The 22,486-nt window shown below is 32.7% G+C and overlaps 1 protein-coding gene and 1 pseudogene across 5 annotated transcripts; both read right to left on the bottom strand.

The window, feature by feature from the left end:
* Positions 1-5,307: 5,307 nt before the first annotated feature.
* On the bottom strand, positions 5,308-10,942 carry LOC146935991 (putative disease resistance RPP13-like protein 1). 4 transcript variants are annotated; one of them, XM_085750988.1, is made up of 6 exons: positions 10,843-10,942; positions 10,678-10,735; positions 6,558-10,069; positions 6,111-6,217; positions 5,774-5,854; positions 5,308-5,673 (listed from the first exon to the last, which is right to left on the bottom strand). In XM_085750988.1, the coding sequence occupies exon 3, from the start codon at positions 10,036-10,038 to the stop codon at positions 6,571-6,573; it is 3,468 nt and encodes a 1,155-aa protein (XP_085607114.1). In that variant the 5' UTR covers positions 10,039-10,069; positions 10,678-10,735; positions 10,843-10,942; the 3' UTR covers positions 5,308-5,673; positions 5,774-5,854; positions 6,111-6,217; positions 6,558-6,570. The 4 variants fall into 4 exon arrangements, with proteins under 4 accessions (XP_085607114.1, XP_085607116.1, XP_085607113.1 ...); XM_085750990.1 differs by lacking the exons at positions 10,678-10,735; positions 10,843-10,942 and adding an exon at positions 10,457-10,564; XM_085750987.1 differs by having other exon boundaries at positions 6,111-10,069; positions 10,678-10,897.
* A 6,090-nt stretch (positions 10,943-17,032) lies between these two features.
* Positions 17,033-22,270, bottom strand: LOC146935992 (putative disease resistance RPP13-like protein 1; annotated as a pseudogene). Its single transcript, XR_015030424.1, has 5 exons — positions 22,128-22,270; positions 18,287-21,398; positions 18,070-18,186; positions 17,338-17,550; positions 17,033-17,223 (listed from the first exon to the last, which is right to left on the bottom strand). The product of XR_015030424.1 is annotated as a putative disease resistance RPP13-like protein 1 (transcript).
* Positions 22,271-22,486: the final 216 nt, after the last annotated feature.

Here is a 22,486-nt window from a genome sequence, read left to right on the forward strand (position 1 = left end):
ATGTGCATTTTTCTATCAACTGATTGAGCATAAATAATACGCGTCTTCCCACATACCCCACAAAAGCATGGCACCTTCCCACCACTTGCAAGGAAATACAATGGTAATTTAGGTAAGGGTTAATTAAGTTTTTAGTCCCTATAAATATTCACAGTTTTGTTTTTAGTCCCTACAAAATAAAATCACATTTTTTAGTCCCTGTGACATTTTCCTTAAGCATTTTAGGGACTAAAAATGATGATGGAAAAATTTTATAAGGACTAAAAATGTTGATGGAAAATTTTATAGGGACTAAAAATGCTGATGGAAAATTTTATAGGGACTAAAAAGTGCGATTTTATTTTGTAGGGATTAAAAATAAAACCGTGAATATTTATAGGGACTAAAAACTTAATTAACCCTTTAGGTAAATATCTTTTTTTTCCTTTTCAGTTAGAAAATTTAGGAAATGTAAAACACAATAATAATTTTTACTACTTTAATTATACCATTCACTTTTATTATTGTACTAGTCGAGATACCCGTGCTACAGCACTGGTAGCGCGGCTTCGCCGCGCTGTATGGCCGCGGCTCCGCCGCGTGTCGCCTCTCGGTTGCGCTTGGCATAGTTATTTTTTTGTCCATGGTGAAAATATGTAAAGTATTTAAAGCATAATAATGTATATATTGATCGGTAGTAATGAAAAATTATAAAATAATTAAATTTTAATATGAACAAATATATATTAAATTTTAGTATTGACGATATTAAAAAAACTAATAAATAAAAATAATCATAGTTTTTATTTACTAATATGTTTTAGTGTGAAAAATACTAATAAGCATCCCGTGAAAAATGATAATTAATGTATTATATAATATTGTTATCGTAAAATATATTCATAAATAAACATATGCGCTAACATATTCCCGTAAAAAAAATACAGTGAGATATATTTTTGTTAATATATAGTCCATACACTCATATATATTTTATCAATATATACAGTTCTCATTAGATTTCAGAAATAAGAATATACTAATATATTCCCGTAAAACAAACATATACTCATGTATATTTTTATTAATATATAGTCCATACACCCACATATACTTTATTAATATATTAATAAACCTTAGGCAGGCGCGGTGTTTAAATAGAGATATTAAAAAATACTATTTTTTTTGAAAGATTAAAAAATACTAATTAAAACTGATCACTCGTTATAGTTACTAAAATGGGTCCCGTGTTACAATTGTACACTCCAACGGGTTTTTTATTGATACATTTTAAAGAAAAAACAACGGAAAAAATTGTAGTATGATTAATCATAGTATATTATAATTTTTTTGTTTGTTTTAGTATTGACGATATTAAAAATAAAAATGAAAATACATTTCACAAATAAACATATACTAACATATTCCCGCATAAAAACATATAGTGAGATATATTTTTATCAATATATAGTCCATACACTCATATATATTTATCAATATATAGTTCCCATTAGATTTCAGAAATAAGAATATACTAATATATTCCTGTAAAACAAACATATACTCACATATATATTTTTATTAATATATAGTTCATACACCCACATATATTTTTTGAATATATTAATAAAAGGCTTAAATAGGTCTTTCGTCCCTGCAAATATAGGTCATTTGAATTTTCGTCCCTGAAGTTACTAATCCTTCCAATCTGCCATTGCAAAATTTAATCATTTGACTTTTGGTCCTAATTAGGTATTTTTGCCGAGGTGGCTGTCATTAGCGACGTGGTGCCCATGTGGCAAGTGATGATTGGGTGAGGTGGTTGGCTTAAATAGGTCTTTAGTCCCTGCAAATATAAGCCATTTAAATTTTCGTCCCTGAAGTTACTAATCAGATGTAATTAGGACCATTTTTCAAATGATTAAATATTGCAGTGGCATATTGGAAGGATTAGTGAATTCAGGGACGAAAATTCAAATGGTCTATATTTACAGGGACGAAAGACCTATTTAAGCTTTAATAAAACTTAGGCAGTCGAGGTGTTTAAATAGAGATATTAAAAAAATACTAATTAAAACCGATCACTCGTTGTAGTTACTAAAATGGATCCCGTGTTACAATTGTACACTCCAATGATTTTTTCAGTGATACATTTTCAAAAAATAAAAAAACAACAGAAAAAATTGAAGTATGATTAATCATAGTATATTATAATATTGTTCTTGTTTTTTTTTTTTTGAAGGAAATATTGTTCTTGTTTTAGTATTGACGATATTAAAAAAGCTAATAAATGAAAATACATTTCATAAATAAATATATACTAACATATTCCCGTAAAAAACATATAGTGAGATATATTTTTGTTAATATATAGTTCATATACTCATTTGTATTTTATCAATATATAGTTCCCATTAAATTTCAGAAATAAGAATATATTAATATATTTCCATAAAACAAACATATACTCATATATATTTTTATTAATATATAATCCATACACTCACATATATTTTATTAATATATTAATAAAACTTAGGCAATCGTGGTGTTTAATTAAAGATATTAAAAAAATACTAATTAAAACTGATCACACGTTGTAGTTACTAAAATGGGTCTCTTGTTACAATTGTACATTCCAACGGGTTTTTTAGTGATACATTTTAATAAAAAAACAACAGAAAAAATTGAAGTATGATTAATCATAGTATATTATAATATTGTTCTTGTTTTAGTATTGACGATATGAAAAAAGCTAATAAATAAAAATAATCATAGATTTTATTTACTAATATGTTTGAGTGTGAAAAATATTAATATGCGTCCCGTGAAAAAACATAATTAACGTATTATTATATAATAGTGTTATCGTAAAATACAATATCATATTCTCCTATAACAACAACACTTATTAGTTTCCTCTATAAAAAAAACTTGTTAGTAAAACTGAATTGAAAATTAGTAGAGAAATGGAGTTGAAAATGAAGAAAGAAAATGAAAAATGAAGAAAGTTGGTAAGAAAAAGATAAGAGAGGAGAATGAGATTGAGAGAGAAAAATTTATTATTAAAAAATAAAGGTGAGAAAAAAGTTTATTATTAAATAAATAAAGATGAGAGAGAAAAGTTTATTATTAAATAAAGAAAGGTAAGAAAGTGAGTTTTAGTAAAGTGAGTTTTGATAGTGGATTTGACAAAAATAACCCTAAAGTTGTAAAGGAAAAAGTTTGGAAGAAAATTAGGTATGGGTAGTTAAGTAATTTTGGTAGTGTATTGTTTTCATGTATTGTAAGTGGATTTACAATTTTATTTTTTTATAATATTATTTAAATTTTCAATTAAAAAAAAAAGTAAATCCTATTAAATACGAGCAATCTCAATTCAATTAAGAGTTTAATTAGCATATTTTGTTAGAGTACAATTATTTTACACATTCTTTCAATAATATGTTGCCACATCAATTAACAATATGACAATTCATGTGTCTTCACCAAAAAAAAAAATGACAATTCATGTGTGTTCATTACTCCCTCCGGTCACTATTATAAGCAAAAGTTCACTTTTTAGATTCATTTAATTAATGATGTATGTAGTCTATATATAGACCACATACATCATTTATTGAATGAACCTAAAAAGCCAACTTTTGCTTATAATAATGACCGGAGGGAGTATTTATTAATTGGCACGACAACCCATCATTAAATGCATGTATAAAAATAAATGTACACTTACATAATATACTTTTTATCCAAGAAGGTAAAATGGATTATGTTACTAAAAGCCTGGAGATTTCAGTACAAGGAGTGCCAAAACCCAAGCTGAAAGAGTCAAATACAAGTAATAACAAAACGTGGAACCAAAACAGGATCCAAAAAAGAAAGCTACCTGTTACATAAATATTCTCAAGCAAGGTAAATGATTCAACCACCATGAATCGTAGGAGAAGAAAAAACTAGGACGATTCGCTTTCAGCCCACAAGTAAGATTGAAGTTTAACTTTATCAAGCAATTGATTAAAATAATCTTCTTTTTGGTGAAAAATCCGAGCATTCCTTTCAAGCCAAATCACCCACACACAAAATAGCCAAATAAGATTAAGAGTTGAACGTTTGTTGTTAGAGAAACCGCTAAATGTGTCAAATTGATATAAATAGTCTGACACATTTTCAGGAAACACTATGTGGTAACCAAGCTAGTGAGAAATACCATACCAAAGTTTGCCAAAAAATCACAAGAGATGAATAAATGCTTAGCGTCTTCTATCACGCCGCATCCACCTACGCATAATTGGGCATTCGAATGTTAAATGTGTCTTTTTGATTAGATTGTCCGTTGTTGATAATCGATCACGTAACAAGCGCCAAGCGAAGAGATTGGTTTTCAGGGGCACTTCCTTGTTCCAAATTTCAGTCATGTGAGTAATCGCCAAGTTATTACCGGTTGATGTCAACAGATGGTTATAACCACTTACATAATATACTAATTAAATTCTTCAATAAAAATTTAAAACAGTATAAGACACTATAAAAAAGTATCATATTTTGATCTTATTTGCAAAAGTCTTTTGATTGTGGTACATATCACAAATTTATAATCAGATACACTGAAATTTATTTAAATATATACTGACTTATGTAAAAAAACTTACTATATACTTATTTTGTATGAGATATATCTTTCGTATAGTGATAATCAATTTTATTTAAAATGAACTTTTTATCATTACAATTTTATAATAACAAATTATCGTGTTTGACACGGGCTCACACATTAATTCTTGGTATATCATCATTTTAGTCTAGTTATTGCCATATTTATTATCACATATTTGTCTAGTAAGATAGTTAAGTATGACAAACAAGAATACGTGAACACAATGGTATCACTGATGTTTGGTCGAGTATGTACTCATCATTTAATTATTTATTTTTTTGAAGGAATCATTTAATTATGCATTATCATGTCATGCTTTCTGCAAGAGATTTGCAATTGAAACTAAAATGAATCTCTCCACACGTATCATATTATCCATCTCATTCATCCACGTACACTTACATGATAAAGATGAACATCTGAAACATTAAATGGATATATCTTAGCACACTATGCTATCCAGTAATCTGGCAAATGAATAGCATAAGTTTAAGCATTATAAATAGATTAATCATATGATTAGTCAAAATTGCCATATAAACCTTCAATTATATTTTTATTTTGCAGTGAAACACTCATGAGGATAGAATAAACATTCCTAGCAGAGTACGTAGAATTTAACATCTGTTAACTTTGCTTGATTTCTAACCTTCAATTATATGTAAAATGAACATGGAACTAAAATAAAGTTTGATTGATTTCATATTCATTACACCTCCAAATATAAATCTTGTGCACTAAATTTCTTATATAAGTATATTATTTGAGGACTCTTCTATTTTGTTTCCCTGAAAACTATTTTGTTCAATCTCAAATTTGGACACTAAACCAGCTGAAAGTGAACTGAAATTTATTTTTCACCATACATCAAAACTTCTCAATTAAGTGTAACCTAAGAATGCTGAGAGCATTTACCATTGTATACGACATGAGTATGTCGTATCCAAATTCTGCATTTGAATGTGCGATATCAACTCCCTGGCTTCCTTCAGTTCTTGATATATAGTTGTCTCAATGGTTTTGAGTACTATGCCATTCAACTGCATTTTTAAAAGTAAAATATAATTCATGATTCAAAAGAGCATTATAAAAAAACTTTTAATACAACTTTATTTGAAAAAAGCCCTAATAAGTTACAACCTTCTGATACACATTACGATTTAGAATGTGAGATGAAATCTCCAAATCATGAGTTGCTTGCATAAGTGCATCACTTAAGTTCTGTTGTCAAGATTGGATTAGAAACAATTACAGGCAAGATAATTAAAGTTCTGTTATATAGTAATCCCTCCGGTCTCAAATATAAGCAAAAATTGGTCGGCTAAAGTTGAAGTATTTGGTTAGCTGACCAATTTTTGCTTATATTTGAGACCGTAGTAGTACCTGTCAAGACCTTTTGTTTACACTTTAACTTACTAAATATATAAGCTTATGTTTCCTGTTGAAAAATAATATGGCACTGATTGATTTTTCCTACCTCTGTACATAAAGCTCTCAATTCCTGAAAAAGTATCATTCTCTTCAATAGACATCCTCGTTCAGAAATTCTTCCACGAATTGTGTCCCTTTTTGAAGGTTCATATACTGATATAAGCAAGATTCGAAACTATATCAGATATGAAGCATGAAAAATATGAATGTCGAATGAAATTTATTGTAAAAGAACTCAACAATGTAAACTGTTTATATAAATATATAGAATGAGTAAAAATTTGATATTGAAAATGAAAGGGATTTGTTATGTGATCTGTGTTAATGCAACACAGAAATTAGAGTCGCAAAACAAACACAAAACCAATGACTTTTGGGAAAAACAACATGCCGTGTTTTCCCTTGAATATGAAATTGTATGGAAAAAAGAATTCATAAATGAATGTTGGACAATGTTTGACAGAATATAAAAATATAGGTGTGGTGCACTTGCCTATAATGACATCTCATTTCTGCTGCTGAAAATTGTCAATCCTCACTGAAGGGATACGACGAAGTTTATGCCAACGCTCTCCTCCCTCCATTTGATACTTCTTCTTAATTAATGGACAAAGGGAAATGTCCAAAGTAGAAAGGGAGTTGGGTAGACCCTCCTCTGGCAAGTGTTCAAGACTAGGGCAGTTGTAAATATCTAGAAATTTGAGAGATTTGAGGTGGAGAAAACCCTTGTTGTTCATTTTTCTTAGCTTTGAAGAGTTAGACAACCAAATACTGTCAAGATTTGGTGGCAGCAGACTCTCCTCTGGGAAGGACTCTACATTTTCAAAGTTATCACTAACTCTAAACTCTATCAGAGAATTGAGTTGGAACAAACCCCAATCCTCTCTTGAAGCAATTAGTTTTGGACAGTTGAATATTTCAAGCCTCCTCAAGTTGGAAGGCAAACCTCCCCTAAGAAACGATTCCAGCTCTGGACAATTGAACAACCTCAGAGAATGAAGATTGGTGAACAAGTGCAGTGCAAAGGGGAAGGAGGAGGAGCGCCAGCCTTCTATATAAAGTTTGCGAAGAGAATCATAGCAGCGCAAATCCAAAGAGGGCAATTCTTTAAAGCCACTAACATCCAACTCCAATTCATCAAGAAAGGTATTGTTAAATAAATTTTGATTCATGGAGAACTCAATGTACCGATTTGCACGAAGGACAAACCTTTTCAAGCTAGGTGGCAATTCATTTACCAAAATTTTATCACATCCTACTAGCTCTAAGTCTCTGATATTATCAACCTTGGGAATTGATGCTTCCAACCATTCACAATTACTAATCTCCAATTTTTGTAAAGAAGGAAGGTGTTGAGGCAAAGCCGTTTTCAATTTGGGACAACTCTTTATAGAAAGCTCTTTAAGCAAAGGAAACCCTTCGAGACAAAACCATTCCTCCCAATTGTTCATCCATGCAAATTCCAAAACTTCAAGGGACCTGAACGAAACATTTGTTGAACTATTTCCATAAAACTCTTCCCCGATGATCTTTATTCCGTTACAGTCTGAAATAGAAAGCTCCTTGAGAGAGGGTAGCTGCCCAAGTGGTGGCAAATGGGAACATGATCCACACCAATACAGTTTAAGAGATATTAAGTTGGGTAAATTACAATCCCTTATCCAATTTGGAAAGCTAGTGTCTCTGTAGCATTCAATGGTTAGCCTCTTCAGGATGCTATTTGGTTGAAGAGCCTCAAAAACATCCAATTCTCTTCCATTGTTTTTGAATTTGAAACACCATTTCATATACAATTCTTCTACATATTTCTTATCTTTCAAATTTGCTTCTGCAGCATCCGCAGGATTAATGACATTTTCCAACCCTGATATACAAAGTTTCCCTCGAAGATGAATTAATTTTCCCAACTCCTTAATATCCGACCCACTCTTCTTTCCCACGACAAAATCAGTCAGTGTTAGAAGATGGTTTAACCTCTCTATCTGTTTTGGCATCATCTTCATGTCAGTTCCTTCCAGATAGAGATGACGTAAATTGGCAAGTTTGTAAAAATCCAAAGGGAGCTCAGTCAATGGACAACTTCGCAATATCAATGTCTGTAGATTATATAGATTACAAATGGATTCAGGCAACCTTTTTATCCCTGTGTAAGACAAGTTTAGATAGCGCAAAAGCTTCAAACAGCTTATCTCATGAGATAGCTCAGAGAGGTCACATCCATTGAACGATATCATCCGTAAATATATTTGTCTTGAATACAGATCACGTTGTACAATATTGGATTTAGAAATTGGACCTAAAATCATATGACCAAAAGTCTCACACCTCTTCATACATTGCCAATTTTTTGGTTGTACTATCAGACCACGTAAACCCTCAATCTTACAAATATTCTCTAAATTTTTTCTAGTATCATTTGAATCAAGAGAGCACCAAATGTGACGTGTTCTTTGAGGGATATCTTGCACTATATCACCGTCAATTAGAAAACAAAATTCTCCTGACACTGATTTTGCTAAATCATTGACAAGATCGTGCATTACCATACCACTAGAATGTGAATTCACAGATTGTTGGAAAAATGAAATGGACTCAAGGTCATCGAAGAATTCATAACCCAACTCTTCTTCACTTATGTCTCTTCTTGAACACTTCAGTAAACCTTCTGCCTTCCAAAGCATGACAATCTCTTCTTTTTCAAACACATAACCCTTGGGAAACATGGAACAATATGCAAAACAACGCTTCAGATTGGAAGGAAGATTGTGATAACTCAATCTCAATGATGGGTTAATTTCATCATCAACTTTCGATACATGCCACATATCAGTCTCCAATATCTTCAGCCATTCACCTTGAGAAAATTTTCTTTGCAAGAGATTTCCTAGTGTTTTCACAGCTAAAGGTAACCCTCCACACTTGTCTACAACCTTCTTGCCTATCGATTCAAGATTTGGATATTCAAAAACATTCCTTCCTCGAAAAGCATGTTTCACAAATAAACTCCAGCAATCACTCTCTTCTAATTGCTTTAAATGAAGTTGATGGTCAGATTTCACGACTAATGCAACATGCTTGTCACGTGTTGTCACTACAATCTTACTTCCTGGAGATCCATGGTTCAAAGGAAGTAGTAGCTGCTCCCAACATTCTCCATTGACATTCCATACATCATCTAGAACAAGTAAAAATTTCTTGCCTGTTAGTGACTGTTGTAGTTGACAAATGAGTGGATCAAAATCTTCACCGTCTGCTAAATAATGGAGTGACCTAACAATTGTTTTAGTGAGTCTAACAACATCAAAAGGCTTCGAGACATGGACCCAAACTTTAAGTTCAAAATGTTTCTCCATCCTTTGGTCATTGTATACAAGCTGAGCAAGGGTGGTCTTTCCCATCCCACCCAAACCCACTATGCTGATTGTTGATACTTGGTTGCCGTTGTCATTGTGTGAAAGCAAATAGTTGATTATTTCTTCTTTGTCCCCCGTTCTACCGTATATGCAAGATTCATCCACCAAAGATGCAGTTGGCAATCTTTTTGAGGATTGTAGGCTAACTTCACCTTCATAACTAGTGCAACTTCTTTGTGTCAATCCCAACACATCCTTTTGCTCCACAAGAAATTTTAGTTTATCTAGCAAATATTTGAGCCTAGGTTCAAATCGATTAGTCAAACTTGAAAGGAAGCGTTGCACCTTGATCTTTCGTTTTGCATTTGTAGCAATCTCATCCAGCAATTGATCTACTTCATATACCTCGTGTTTTAGACGATCAAGCCAATTCTTAACATTCTGGTTTTGGTACTGCTTTGTTTCAGCATCATCCAACACTTGATTGATAGAATTCAAAGTGATTTCAAGTTTTTCCACCAGCCTTTTATTGAATAGGTCTTTGAAATCTCTTGAGACAAACCTCTCAAGAGTGACTTGAACGACAGAAGACAAAAATGCTCCAGCAATTAGCTCTGCCATATGATAGTGTGGTCAAAGCCCGAGAAGCTCACTACAAAACGATAATTTGTTATATTGTGTTAAGCAAAATGGAACAAGAACTATCTTCTATACATAATTGATTGACAAAAATTTTACACAAAATGTAAATTTCTAAGCATAAGATAAAAATAACGGACTGTTCGATTAACGATTCACTATGCAGTTATAATAACAACTATGCAGACTATCTTCATTGCAAACAACAAAGAAAGATCACTTGTTACTATATCTTAATCATTTCTGACATTTATATTTGAAAAAGCAAAATGTTTATTTATTCCACTAATCTAGCACAAGTTGTTCTAGATTACACAGTACTTTAACACAGCAATCTACACTGGATTTAGATATCACTGATCCAATGTATAATTTATCCAACTCCACACAATTATTTTACCTTCCATTGGTCTGAAAAACACTTTATTTTTAAGTTTTCATAATTCACAAACTCCTCTAGTCCTAACCATCCATGAACACATGAAAAAGTAAAAAGCACACACACACACATATATATATATATATATATATATATATATATATATATATATATATATATATATATATATATATATATAGAGAGAGAGAGAGAGAGAGAGAGAGAGAGAGAGAGAGGATTACCTGTAAGTAATTGTGTGAGCGAACAAACAAACTGAGATACTTCCGATGGAAAGAGTGTCTGAAGGTGAATGTAAAAATTACGTCAAATATGATCAAATGGCAGACAAAGATGAGGAAAAACAAAAAATACAATGATCAAGTCAACATACGTGTCTTCCCACTCACCACGCAAAAGAATGTCACCTTCACACCACTTGCAAGGAAATAAGAGAACAGAGACGTTAGGTATAGGGTTCGGGTTCATACTTATACTTGTGATTCTTCATTTGTCCACGTTTAAAATATGTGAATTTTTGGTGTAAATCGGGTATGCCAAGACTAATCCCTCGAGTCTTATAGAATCTAAATGGGCGGCAAATTCTTTCTAAAGATGCGTTAGATTTGCTAAAAAATGAAGGACAAGACTTGACAACTCAAGTTACACAGTGTTTAATTTGTAAAACTGTTTCTTGGACATGACAAACTGGAGGCAACGAACATGACAAAAACTAAGAGTTCTAACGGTGTTGGATGCCCAAGGTTGGATTCGAATCCAAGACCTTGGTTAAATTAGAAGAGACTGTGTCATCTTATTTAAACGCTCTTGGCTAAAATATGTGAATTTAACCATCAGGTTATTTGATATAAAAAGTAAAAAAAAAATATTTTAATTTTTTATTTTCAAAAAATTAAACATTCAAATCAACATTCATTATGCCCTAAGGACACTTATTAAGGATATTTAATTAAAAAACTATTCATTGAAAAAGCTTACCATTTCAATTTACGATGCATTGAATGAACAAGTTTTCTAAAAAACATACTCCCTCCGTCTCACAATATTAGTCCTTTAAGGTTTGTACACGATTATTAAGGAAATGATTAATTGCGTTGATTTCAATAGTAAAATTAGTAGCATTTACTAAAACACCCTTATTTATTGTAGTTAGTGGAGTAGTTAAGTTAGATGAAATTCAATAAATAAAGTATAATAATGGAAAAAAATAATAAATGTTGTATTGGTATTGTAAAGTGACAATTATTTTGAGAAAAAGAAAAAAAATGTTAAAGAGACAATAATTGTGAGACGGAGGGAGTACTATCTAAAGTCTTTAAAGGGTGTCCTTAAGGCACTCATTAGCATTTTCCTTTAAAAAAAAAAATTAGTCCCTCATGTTTAACCCCTTTTGCAAGTGGCCAATTTTAACCCGGTCAACGCCTGCATGGCACCTTACTTGAGTGAGTTCGATGTCACATAGACAATTTTTGAATTAAAAAAATATAAAATGCCACATATACATTAGAATAATTAAATAAATATAAGAAAAAAATTAAAAAATAGGTTTTATTTAAAAATATTCATCATCTACACTTATTTATTCAACTCATGATCCCTACCTAGTCCAAACTTTTCCTTCATCCTGTAGTCTCTTTAGATGGTGGTGCGATGAGATATATTCTCCGCACAATCGTTGTAGCCTTCTTTCTCCCGACGGCCCAAGCTTCTTCCCGTTTTTCCAACCTTTCGCCATCCTCTGTGTCGTCGTTGTTTCAAGGTCTGCAAAGGGTCGAGAAGTTGTGTTGCATCCAGATTTCTCTGAATGGTTAGTGGTGTTACTGGTTTTCCAGTTTGTGGTGTTTGTTTACTTGGTTTTGGCTTCCGGTCATGCCTCCTCCACGCCGGAAGGAAGGGCTGCTTTAGTATGGGTGGCGCTGCCTCCATACCATGGTTCTGGAACACGTTTCTCGCGCGTCTGTTACTTCTAGGAGAAGATCCGGTTCTTGGAGAACTAGGTGGTTAAGGTATGTGTGGTTGTTCTCACACTACCACGTGGCTTGCTGCTTGTTCTATTTCAACCAGATTTGTTTTTTGCATATCTGGCAGTGTTGTTTGCCCATTTGAAGTCGTTGATTCGATGGCTGGTTATGTGGGCTATAAATGGTCGTGAAGCTTACTATGTTGTTGCATAGTGAGTTGTAGATGCGGGGGTTTGTACACGTGTTGGCGTTCAGATCCTTCGTCTTGCTGAAATTCGTACCTGTTGAGATATGCATTTTTTTTTATCATTGTCAAGAACTGTTGAGATATGCATATTTTGAGGTTTCAGGTTCGCCTCTAAGACATGTCATTCCTTTTTTGTTTGGCATGGACTGTTTAGGGCTCAAAAGAGTTGTTAATGCCTACAATTCATGTTGTTGCAAGGAGTTGGATGGCATGTAATTTGTTTTTGTGTTGACAGTCGGTTCATCCGTCCAAATATAGACCTGATTGGCTAGCAGTTAGGGTTTGATCCGTTATGCGGTTGATTCGCTTGGATCTACTGGGTCAGATTTTATGTCCCTCCAGTTTTATGTATTTTTTTCATTTTTTTTAATAATATATATGAGCAGTTGACCCTTTGATTATGTCATTTGGCTCTTGTTTTAGCCAAAAAAAAATGTTTATTCAACTCATCTCCAAGCTCGGGTCCAAAAAACCATCTTCATCACTATTGACTTGAGTATTGTGAAGTTTTGAGAGAGCAATGAACTCCAACTAAATGATACTTCCTCCATAATAAAATAAAACAAAATTGTTAGTTGAAAAGTTGGTGTATGTACACCAAATTTTTAAGGGTTAAATATGTTTTTAGTCCTTATGTAACGCCCACTTTGATATTTAATTATTTTTATTAAGTTAGAGTCTATTTATGTGATTTATTTTAAATATGTGAGGTGTTGGTATTTTATTAAGTGGCTTTATTCTATTATTTATTAGAATATGAGAATTATTAGAGTAAGTAGATTTGGGGGTTAGAATAGAAAGAAGAAAGAATTATTGGGCCTAAAAAGATTTAGGAAGAGTATTTAGTATTATAAATAAGGAAGCTGATGTTAGAAATAGATTTTACGTTAAACCACTTTTTGGAAAAGAGGAGAACTAGGAGGGAAGAGAAGAGAAGACAAAGAGAAGAGAGAAGAGGCTGCATCGATTGTTAAGGTAAGGGTGAGACTAGCATTCAATACTATTATGTGTATGATTATAAGGATTAGATTTAACGAGTTGTAGGAAGAGTTTGTGAGGATTGAGGAATTATGGTTATAAGTGAAGAATTGAGGATTAACCGATGAAAAGTTGTTAGATTGATGTAGAAACTGTGTGCAGACCTTAGATAATCCATATGATGATTATTGGATGTAGTTTTGAGGTTAGAACCATGGAATTGGATGACATATCGGTGAGTTTAAGAATTAGGGTTTAAGAATTGTAATAGGTTGTTAATAGATTTGAGAACCTTTTGACTTTGCATACAGTAGGTTGATGAATAATTAGTGTTCTAATGATAGGGTAATTATAGGGTAATGATTAGGGTCAAGTTTGGAGAGTATTGGATCAAAAAGGGAGTTGAAAAGATTTCCCCAATGCGAAATCGCAGCTGAACTGCGATTTTGCCGTCAGTGTGCAAAACGCGTTTTTATGGTCTCAGTTTGACAAGTTTAAGTTCCGTACTGGGTTTAGGTGTAAACACAAAAGTTGTAGGTATGGATGTTAGTTTTCTAATGCCGTTGGTCTAGTGTCAAAATGATTTATAGAACTTGAGTTATGGTCAAATTATTGCACGTAGGTCACAGTGAATTTTTATGGACTTTCTGCACAACTTTTCCTAATTTAAAACAAAAACTGGTATTGATCGGTACAGAATTGGCCTTTGGTGTAAACATGAAAGTTTTATATAATTTTGTTAGCTTTCTAGTGGCTTTGGTTTGATGTGAAAATGACTTTTAGTTTCTGAGTTATGATGAAAATACTCCAAGGAGGTCTTAGCGAAATTGTACGGTGACAACATTCTCTGTTTCATGTTTTTGCGTCTGTTTCACATGTTTCTGCTCTGAGTTAGTCTTTGGTATAAACATGAAAGTTGTTGATAATTGTGATATCTTTCTAGTAGCTTTGGTTTGGAATGAAAATATGTTGTGGATAATTTATTATGTTTTTACAAAGATGCATGATGAATTGTTGATGTTTAAATACGATGTTATATGATGAATTGTTGATGTTTAAGCACGATGTTATATGACGTTGTTTATGATTGATGAATATGAAATTATGACGTGAAGTCGTTGTCGTTGTCGTTACCACAGTTGTCGTCAATGTCTTCAAAGTTGTAAGTAGTTTGTCAATGTCGTTTAAGTTGTAAGTTGTTTGTCGATGTCGTTGAAGTTGTTGGTCGTCAAAGTATTGTTGTTGAGTCCGTGCATCATCATTAAAGAAGAGGGCTCATGCCCTGGAATGCTTTGTCATTCACCCTAAAGACGAGGGCTCATGCCCTAGGAGCTTTTGCTCAATAAAGACGAGGGCTCATGCCCTAGGAGCTTTTGCTCAATAGCGACGAGGGTTCATGCCCTAGGAGTATATTTATGCTCAATAGCGACGAGGGCTTATGTCCTAGAATGGTACCACATGCATTTGCATTGTCAAGACGTTTTAAGACGAAAGAGTTGCATAGTCGAGTCAAGATGATTTAAGACAAAAGAGTTGCATAGTCGAGTCAAGTCGTTAAGTTGTGATGTTATGATTAAGATGATATATGAGGTTATGATATATGATGATATATGATGTTAAGATGAAGATGATATATGATGTTTATGTTTATGATTAAGATGATATATGATGTTATGATTAAGATGATATATGATGTTTATGTTTATGATTAAGATGATATGTGATGTTTATGATTATTATGATGATGATATATGATGATGCTTATGACTAATGTTTGATGATATATGAAGATGTTCATGATTATTATATCGATGATATGTGATGATGTTTGTGATATTATTGATGATATGTGATGATGTTTATGACTAATGTAGGGAGAGTAATGATACTAGTTAATAAAGTTTAAGATGTTAGATATAATTGTTGAATTATATGCTTAATATTATTGTTTTGTGAATCTCACCCCTTCTGCTTGAAAATGTTGCTCTTCGTATGGGTAACTTGCAGGTAATCAAGATTAGGCGTGGTCGTGAGTGGACTCCTCACAAGTGTGTCTTAGGTGCTCTGATACGTAACGGGATGGGGACTTTGCTATTGTTTTCTGTTCCTTACGTATTATTTTACGAGATTTATGATTAAGTTACTAGATTTGAACTAATGAGATGTTTTAGACTATTATGAGACTTTTATGATGAGACCTTTTGTGCCAAAGACTATTTTTTAGATGTCGAATAATTCCGCTGCAAGATATTAAGTACTTTGTGATTGAATTTCGAAGGATAAATATTTATTTATTCAGTTTATGATTTTTATGAAATGTGACATTCCGTTTACGATGAATTACTCTGATTTATTTATGAAATTTTTACGTTGGGAAAACGGGGTGTTACACCTTACATTTTGCGCCCCTTTGAAGAATAGTCCCTACATTTCATTAAATATTTTTAAAATCCTCACATTTTATCTCCGTTATCAAAATTTGTCCCTGCTGTTAATTCTCTAACGAAATGCTGATGAGGCAGTTAGTGGGTCCCAAAATGTAAGGACTATTCTTCAAAGTCACGCAATGTAGGGACCAAAAAACATATTTAACCCTAAAAACATTTAATGAAATGTAGAGACTATTCTACAAAGGGGCGCAAAATGTAAGGATTAAAAACATATTTAACCCAATTTTTAATGACATTGATCTTTTAACTATCACTTTTGTATTCTAGAGGAAATATTTTTGAGTTCCACATCATTTTAAAGTAACTCTTATTCTTTTGATTTAATGATGCGACTCTTTTTTTTTTTTAAGAAGTTAAATTAGACCACATAAATTGGCACTGGAGAGAATTGAACCTGAGACCTCGAGGAGGAGCACACTCTCAAGTCCAAAGCAATACCACCCGAACAACCCAAGTGGGTTAGATAATGCGACTCTTAAAGCAACTATTTTGGTTCCCCTTACGCAGCTCATAGAACTAGCATAGATTTTTAAAAATTAAACATCCTTATCTTTCTATTTGAATATTTTTTGCACTAAGGCCCTTACCATGTATTTGGCCTCCAAAAATGCTGATGTGTCTAATTTCATGAGCTGAGTAAAATAGACAGATTAAATGTGTAACTAAGCCTAATAGAAACTGATTTTCAAATTTAAATTGAAAAACACATCATTTAATTAAACTAAAGCATTTAATTTATAATATACTAACAAAACACCCATGCATTAATGTGAAATTTATAGTAAGGTCAGTATTATATAATATATTATGATATAATTTTTTTAAATCAATAAACTTTATTTTTTTTTAGGGATAATCAACAAACTTTATTGTAAGGTCAGTATTGTTATAAGGTAGATTTTTTTTTTTAAAAAAAAGAAAAAAAATTGTTATAAAATATTACTAAGATGCAATTGACGTTATTTTTTATTTTTTTGAAGGGAAGAGGCAGAAACATTGATGCATGTGATCACCTAAAATTCTATTCTCTCTAACACATATTTCTTCCACTTGGAGTATGTTAACTTTGTCCTGCTGCTCCTAGTTTCCTTGATCACGCGAAAAAATTATCTACAGCTTCGAATATTAATGGCACTGCAGAATAAGAAGTACGTTATAAAGGATATGGATCGTTGGTTCATCATATATATCTATAATCTTACAAAACAATAATGAAGTGTATACATAAAGTAATCTTTCCACAATTACCTGAACAGTGTTAATTTGGTTTTAAGTTATTCAGCAACCTACAATATAGAATGAATTCAAAGTACACAAATCAAATTGTGATAAGCAGAGACCCTTCTTATGGCCAATTTTCCTGGTGTCCATAACGCACTCAATTTCTCAAAAACATCTTTGTTAAGACAGGAGAAGCTGAAATTGTTAGGTAGCTCTAACCAACAGGAGCCATCTTACAATCTTCAAAGAGCAATGCACATGGGTCAGAGAACTTTCATTGAGTGGCTCGAGAGAGATATGACTGATGCATATATCTGATCAATGGTATGCAAAAACGCCAACCAAAATTAATGGTAATTACTAAACAAGAATCAAATCTAAATGGATGTAATTGAATAAAGAGAATTGACCAAGAAATGTACCATGACCCAACTAATCATATCAAAATGATACTGAAACTATATAAATGTACTAAAGTATACTTTTACATCTTATATGTAGGCTTGGTATGTTGACTTTACATGTTTGTATGATTTGCAAGTCTTCCCCAAAAAACTGATTTGTACAACCTCAAATATGGACACAAAAACAGCTGAAAGTGAACAGAAATTTATTTTTCTCCGTACATCATACAATGAATGGATGTCGAAACTTATCTATCACATTCAATTTTCACTCCCCTCTTTATGTTACGTTTTTCTAATTTCCTGTTTTCATCTACTCAATTAAGTGTGGCCTAAGATTGTTGTGAGGACTTACCATTGGTGTAAAGCTGTTGATACAAATTATACGTTTCAATGTTCAAGATCAACTCCCTAGCTTCCTTCAGTTTTTGATATAAAGCTGCTCGATAGTTTTGATATTTATGCCATCCAGCTGCATTTTTCAAAGTAAAATATATTTCATGATTCAAATGAGCACTATTAAAAAGCTTTTAAAACAACTTTATTAGAAATAAACCTTTATAAGTCGCAACCTTCTAATTCTCAGTAGAATTTACAATGTGAGATGAAATCTCCAAATCATTATTTGCTTGCACAAGTGTATCACCTAATGCTCTGTAAATAAATTTGTGTGAAGGCATTTTTGTTACAAGCATATCACTGGTAAACTTGGTAAATGTATAGAGTTATGTTTCCTGTAAAAAAGAATATGCTACTGTTAGCACTATGCGGCGGTGGGATTAACAACTCATTCCTGCTTAATTTCGTCAATCTCCACACAAGGAATGTGACTAATTGTATGCCACCGCGCTCCTCCCTCCCTTTGGTACTTCTCCTTGAGTACCAAAGAGAGTCCAGAGATTTGAGGTGGAGAAAACCCTTGTAGTTCAATATTCTCAGTTGTGAACAATTATACAAACCAAGAGAGTAAAGATTTGGTGGCAGTAGTTTCTCCTCTGGGAAGGACTTCACGTTTTCAAACTCATCATTAACACTGAAATTTTTCAGAGTATTGAGTTGGAACAAACCCCACTCCCCTCTCAAAGAAATCAGTTTTGGGCAATTCCATATTGAAAGTTGTCTCAAGTTGGAAGGTAGACTTCCCCTAGGAAACAATTCCAATTCTGGACAATCAAGCAATTCGAGATAATGAAGATTGGAGAACAAGTTTAGTGAAAAAGGCAAGGAGGAAGAGCGATAGCCTTTTAAAGAAAGATGGCGAAGAGAATTATAGCAACGCAAACACAAAGAGGGGCATTCTACAAAGCCACTAACATCCAACACCAACCCTTCAAGAATGGCAATGTTGGATAAATTTTGATCTAGAGAGAACTCAGTGTATCGATTTTCCCAAAGGAAGAACCTTTTCAAGCTTGTCGGCAACTCATTTACCAGAATTCTATCACATCTCCGTAGATCTAACTCTATGATGCTATCAACCTTGGGAATTGATGCTTCCAACTTGTTGCAATCTCTAATCTCCAAATTTTGTAAAAAAGGAAGGTGTTGAAGCTGAGCCCTTTTCAATTTGGGACAATTACATATAAAGAGTTTTTTAAGCAAAGGAAATCCTTCACCACAAACCCATTCCTCCCAATCATTCATCCATGAAAATTGCAAAACTTCAAGGGATCTGAACTGAAGATTTGTTGAACTGTTACCATAAAATTCTTCACCGATGACCTTTATTCCTTTACAATTTGAAATATAAAGCTCCTTGAGAGAAGGGAGTTGCCCAAGTGGTGGTAAATGGGAACATAATCCACAGGTCTTCAGTTGAAGAGATACTAAGTTGGGTAAATGAAAACCCCTTAGCCAATTTGGAAAGCTGCTGCCATTGTAGCCTTCAATAGTGAGCTTCTTCAAGTTGATATTTGGTTGAAAACGTCCGCAAATATTTTAGTCTTGAAAACAAATAATGTTGCACATTGTTTCTTATCAACATAGTCTTGTTACTTTGTAGTATCAGACTACGTAGTCCCTTAAGCTCGCAAATTCTCTCTAGTATTTTGTCATCACAATTGCATTGAAGAGATCCCAAAATGTGGCGTGTCCTTTCAAGGATACCTTCCACCCCAACACCGCCTATTTGCATACAAAATTCTCCTGACACAGATTTTGCTATATCATTGACAAGATCATGCATGATGAAGCGGGGTGCAATACTACCAAACCTTGTATCATATGTTTGTTGGATAAATGAAATTGACTCAAGATCACCAAAAATTTCATTTCCCAACTGATCTTCTTCACTTATGTATGTTCCGCAACACTTCAACAAACCTTCTGCCATCCAAAACATGATTAATTGACCTTTGTCAAACCGATAACCTTTGGGAAATATAGAGCAATAAGCAAAACAACGCTTCCGGTTGGAAGGGAGATTATGGTAACTCAATCTCAGTACTGGGTTAATATTGTTTTCCTCATATTGTAAACGCCACATATTAGTCTCCAATAACTTAATCCATTCATGGTGAGAGAATTTTTTTCGCAAGTTGGCCCTATGTTTTTATAGCTAATGGCAACCCTCCACACTTGTCCACTATTTCCCTGCCAATTGATTCAAGATTTGGATGTTCACACACATTCTTGCCATGAAAAGCATGTGTCGCAAATAAACTCCAACAGTCATTTTTGCCCAATTGTTGTAAATCAAATAACTTGGTGGATTTCAGGACATATGCTACCTCCTTGTCACGTGTTGTCACAATAATCTTACTTCCAGAAGATCCATTGTTAAAGGGAATTAGTAACTGCTCCCAAATTTCCCTATTTCTATTCCATATATCGTCCAAAACAAGGAGATATTTTTTGCCAGATAGTATTTGTTGCAGTTGTTTTTGAAGTAGATTGAAAATAGATTCATCATATGATGAAGAATCAAAAGACTTGAGAATTGCTTTGGTGAGTCCAACAACATCAAAAGATTCTGGAACATAGACCCAAGCTTTAAGTTCAAAATGTTCCTCTACCAAGTGGTCATTGAACACAAGCTTAGCAAAAGTGGTCTTACCCATCCCACCTAGACCCACTATGCTAATTACAGGTACCTGGTTTTCAGTGCCATTCTTTGAAAGTAAAATTTTGATCATTTCATCTTTATCCTCGTCTCTGCCATATATGCTGGATGCATCCACCAAATATGTAGTTGGCAGTCTTTCTGAAGGTTTTAAATTGAATCCAAGCTCATTACGAGCACAAGTTCCTTTTTTCAATTTAAACATATCCTTCTGCTCTGCAAGAGAATCTAGGCTTGTTATCAATTCTTTGATCCTAGATTCAAATGGATTAGCAAAAGCTGGAATGATGTTGAAAATATTGCTAGTAGAAGGTTGAGATTCGGCCTTCAGCTTCTTCATTGGTGCATCAGTTGCAATCTCATCTAATAGTTGGTCAGCCTCATACATAGCATGTTTCACATCACCAAGCCACTTCTTCACGTCTGGATTTTCATACTGCTTCTTTTCAGCATCATCCAACACTTGGTTGATAGAATTGAGTATAGACTCAAGTTTTTCCACCAATGTGTCAAGTTTGACTATACGAAAGTAATCGATGAAATTACTTGAAGCCAACCGATCAAGAACCACACCAAATAAAGACCCAAGAAATGCCTCAACAATCATCTCTTTCATGATATTACTGTAACACAAAAAAGGATACAACATATAAGTGTGATAGACCAGGCTAATAGGCTCTCATCATGATAAATATTTATGCAATCTATTTAGGTATCATGAGACTCAAAGCTAGTAGAAAAATGCATAATATTTTTAATTTAAGAAATTAACCAACAAGTATCAAGAGACTGAAAAATAAACCAACAGGTATCATGTTATAATTAGATACTTTTTTCCCCTAAAAATATATTCCATGTTATAACTCAAAAAAAAGTATCATGCTATAAATAATATATTTGAATATAAATTTTGGTATGAAGGTTAGATATTTTGGTCTCTCAAATAACAAACCAAAGATATTTTGCTCTCTTAAATATTGATTATTTTTAAGAGATTAAATGATATGCACTGATGGTGTAAAATATTTTTACACATGCATCCAATTAAATTACATCAAGTATCATCTTTCATAAATTAGTTCCTAATTAATATCCACAATATCTAACTTGCAAGTGAAAATAGCACTAACTTACGTAAAAGTCTTTTGTTTAGAACTTTTGTTTCATTATTATATAAAGATAAAAATAAATTCTCATACTAAAGTATAAATTAAGATTTACTACTAAAGTAGAAATTAAGAAAAATTAGAAAAGGTGAGAATAGCCTGAAATTGAAAATTGTTACCATATGAAATGAAGCAGAGGAAACAAATATGAAAACTTTCCATGAGAGAGATAGAGAGGGAATTTACCTTGAACTTGTTTCAACTAATAGAGAATGTAGAGAGTAAGTGAATGAATGAAGAAAGGTTGTAAAAGAGAGGCACTTTTTAGTATCAAATCCAACCCAAGTCTGTCTCGTCAACGGAACAAAATTCCAACACCTACCATGATGTTTTTTTATTCAATTTTTTATTGTTAATCATCTACCACTTGCACTTTGTTCACATGTATCTAGACTTATGTCACATAACTTTCAAAAAAAAAAAAATTACGTATACGTTAAATGAACATAGTCCTTTATTATATTATATAAAATAAAATAAACATAGTCTTTAAACATGAATTGACAAATATATTTTTAAAATTGTAAAGTGTTGGTGATAGTTTT

This window comes from Medicago sativa, chromosome 3, assembly GCF_051527215.1.
Source record: "Medicago sativa cultivar Bolivia chromosome 3, Bolivia_mono, whole genome shotgun sequence".
Classification (NCBI taxonomy): domain Eukaryota; kingdom Viridiplantae; phylum Streptophyta; class Magnoliopsida; order Fabales; family Fabaceae; genus Medicago; species Medicago sativa.

Bases quoted from the DNA above. Each gene is read 5' to 3' on its own strand.
- LOC146935991 (XM_085750988.1), bottom strand. From the start codon at position 10,038: ATGGCAGAGCTAATTGCTGGAGCATTTTTGTCTTCTGTCGTTCAAGTC.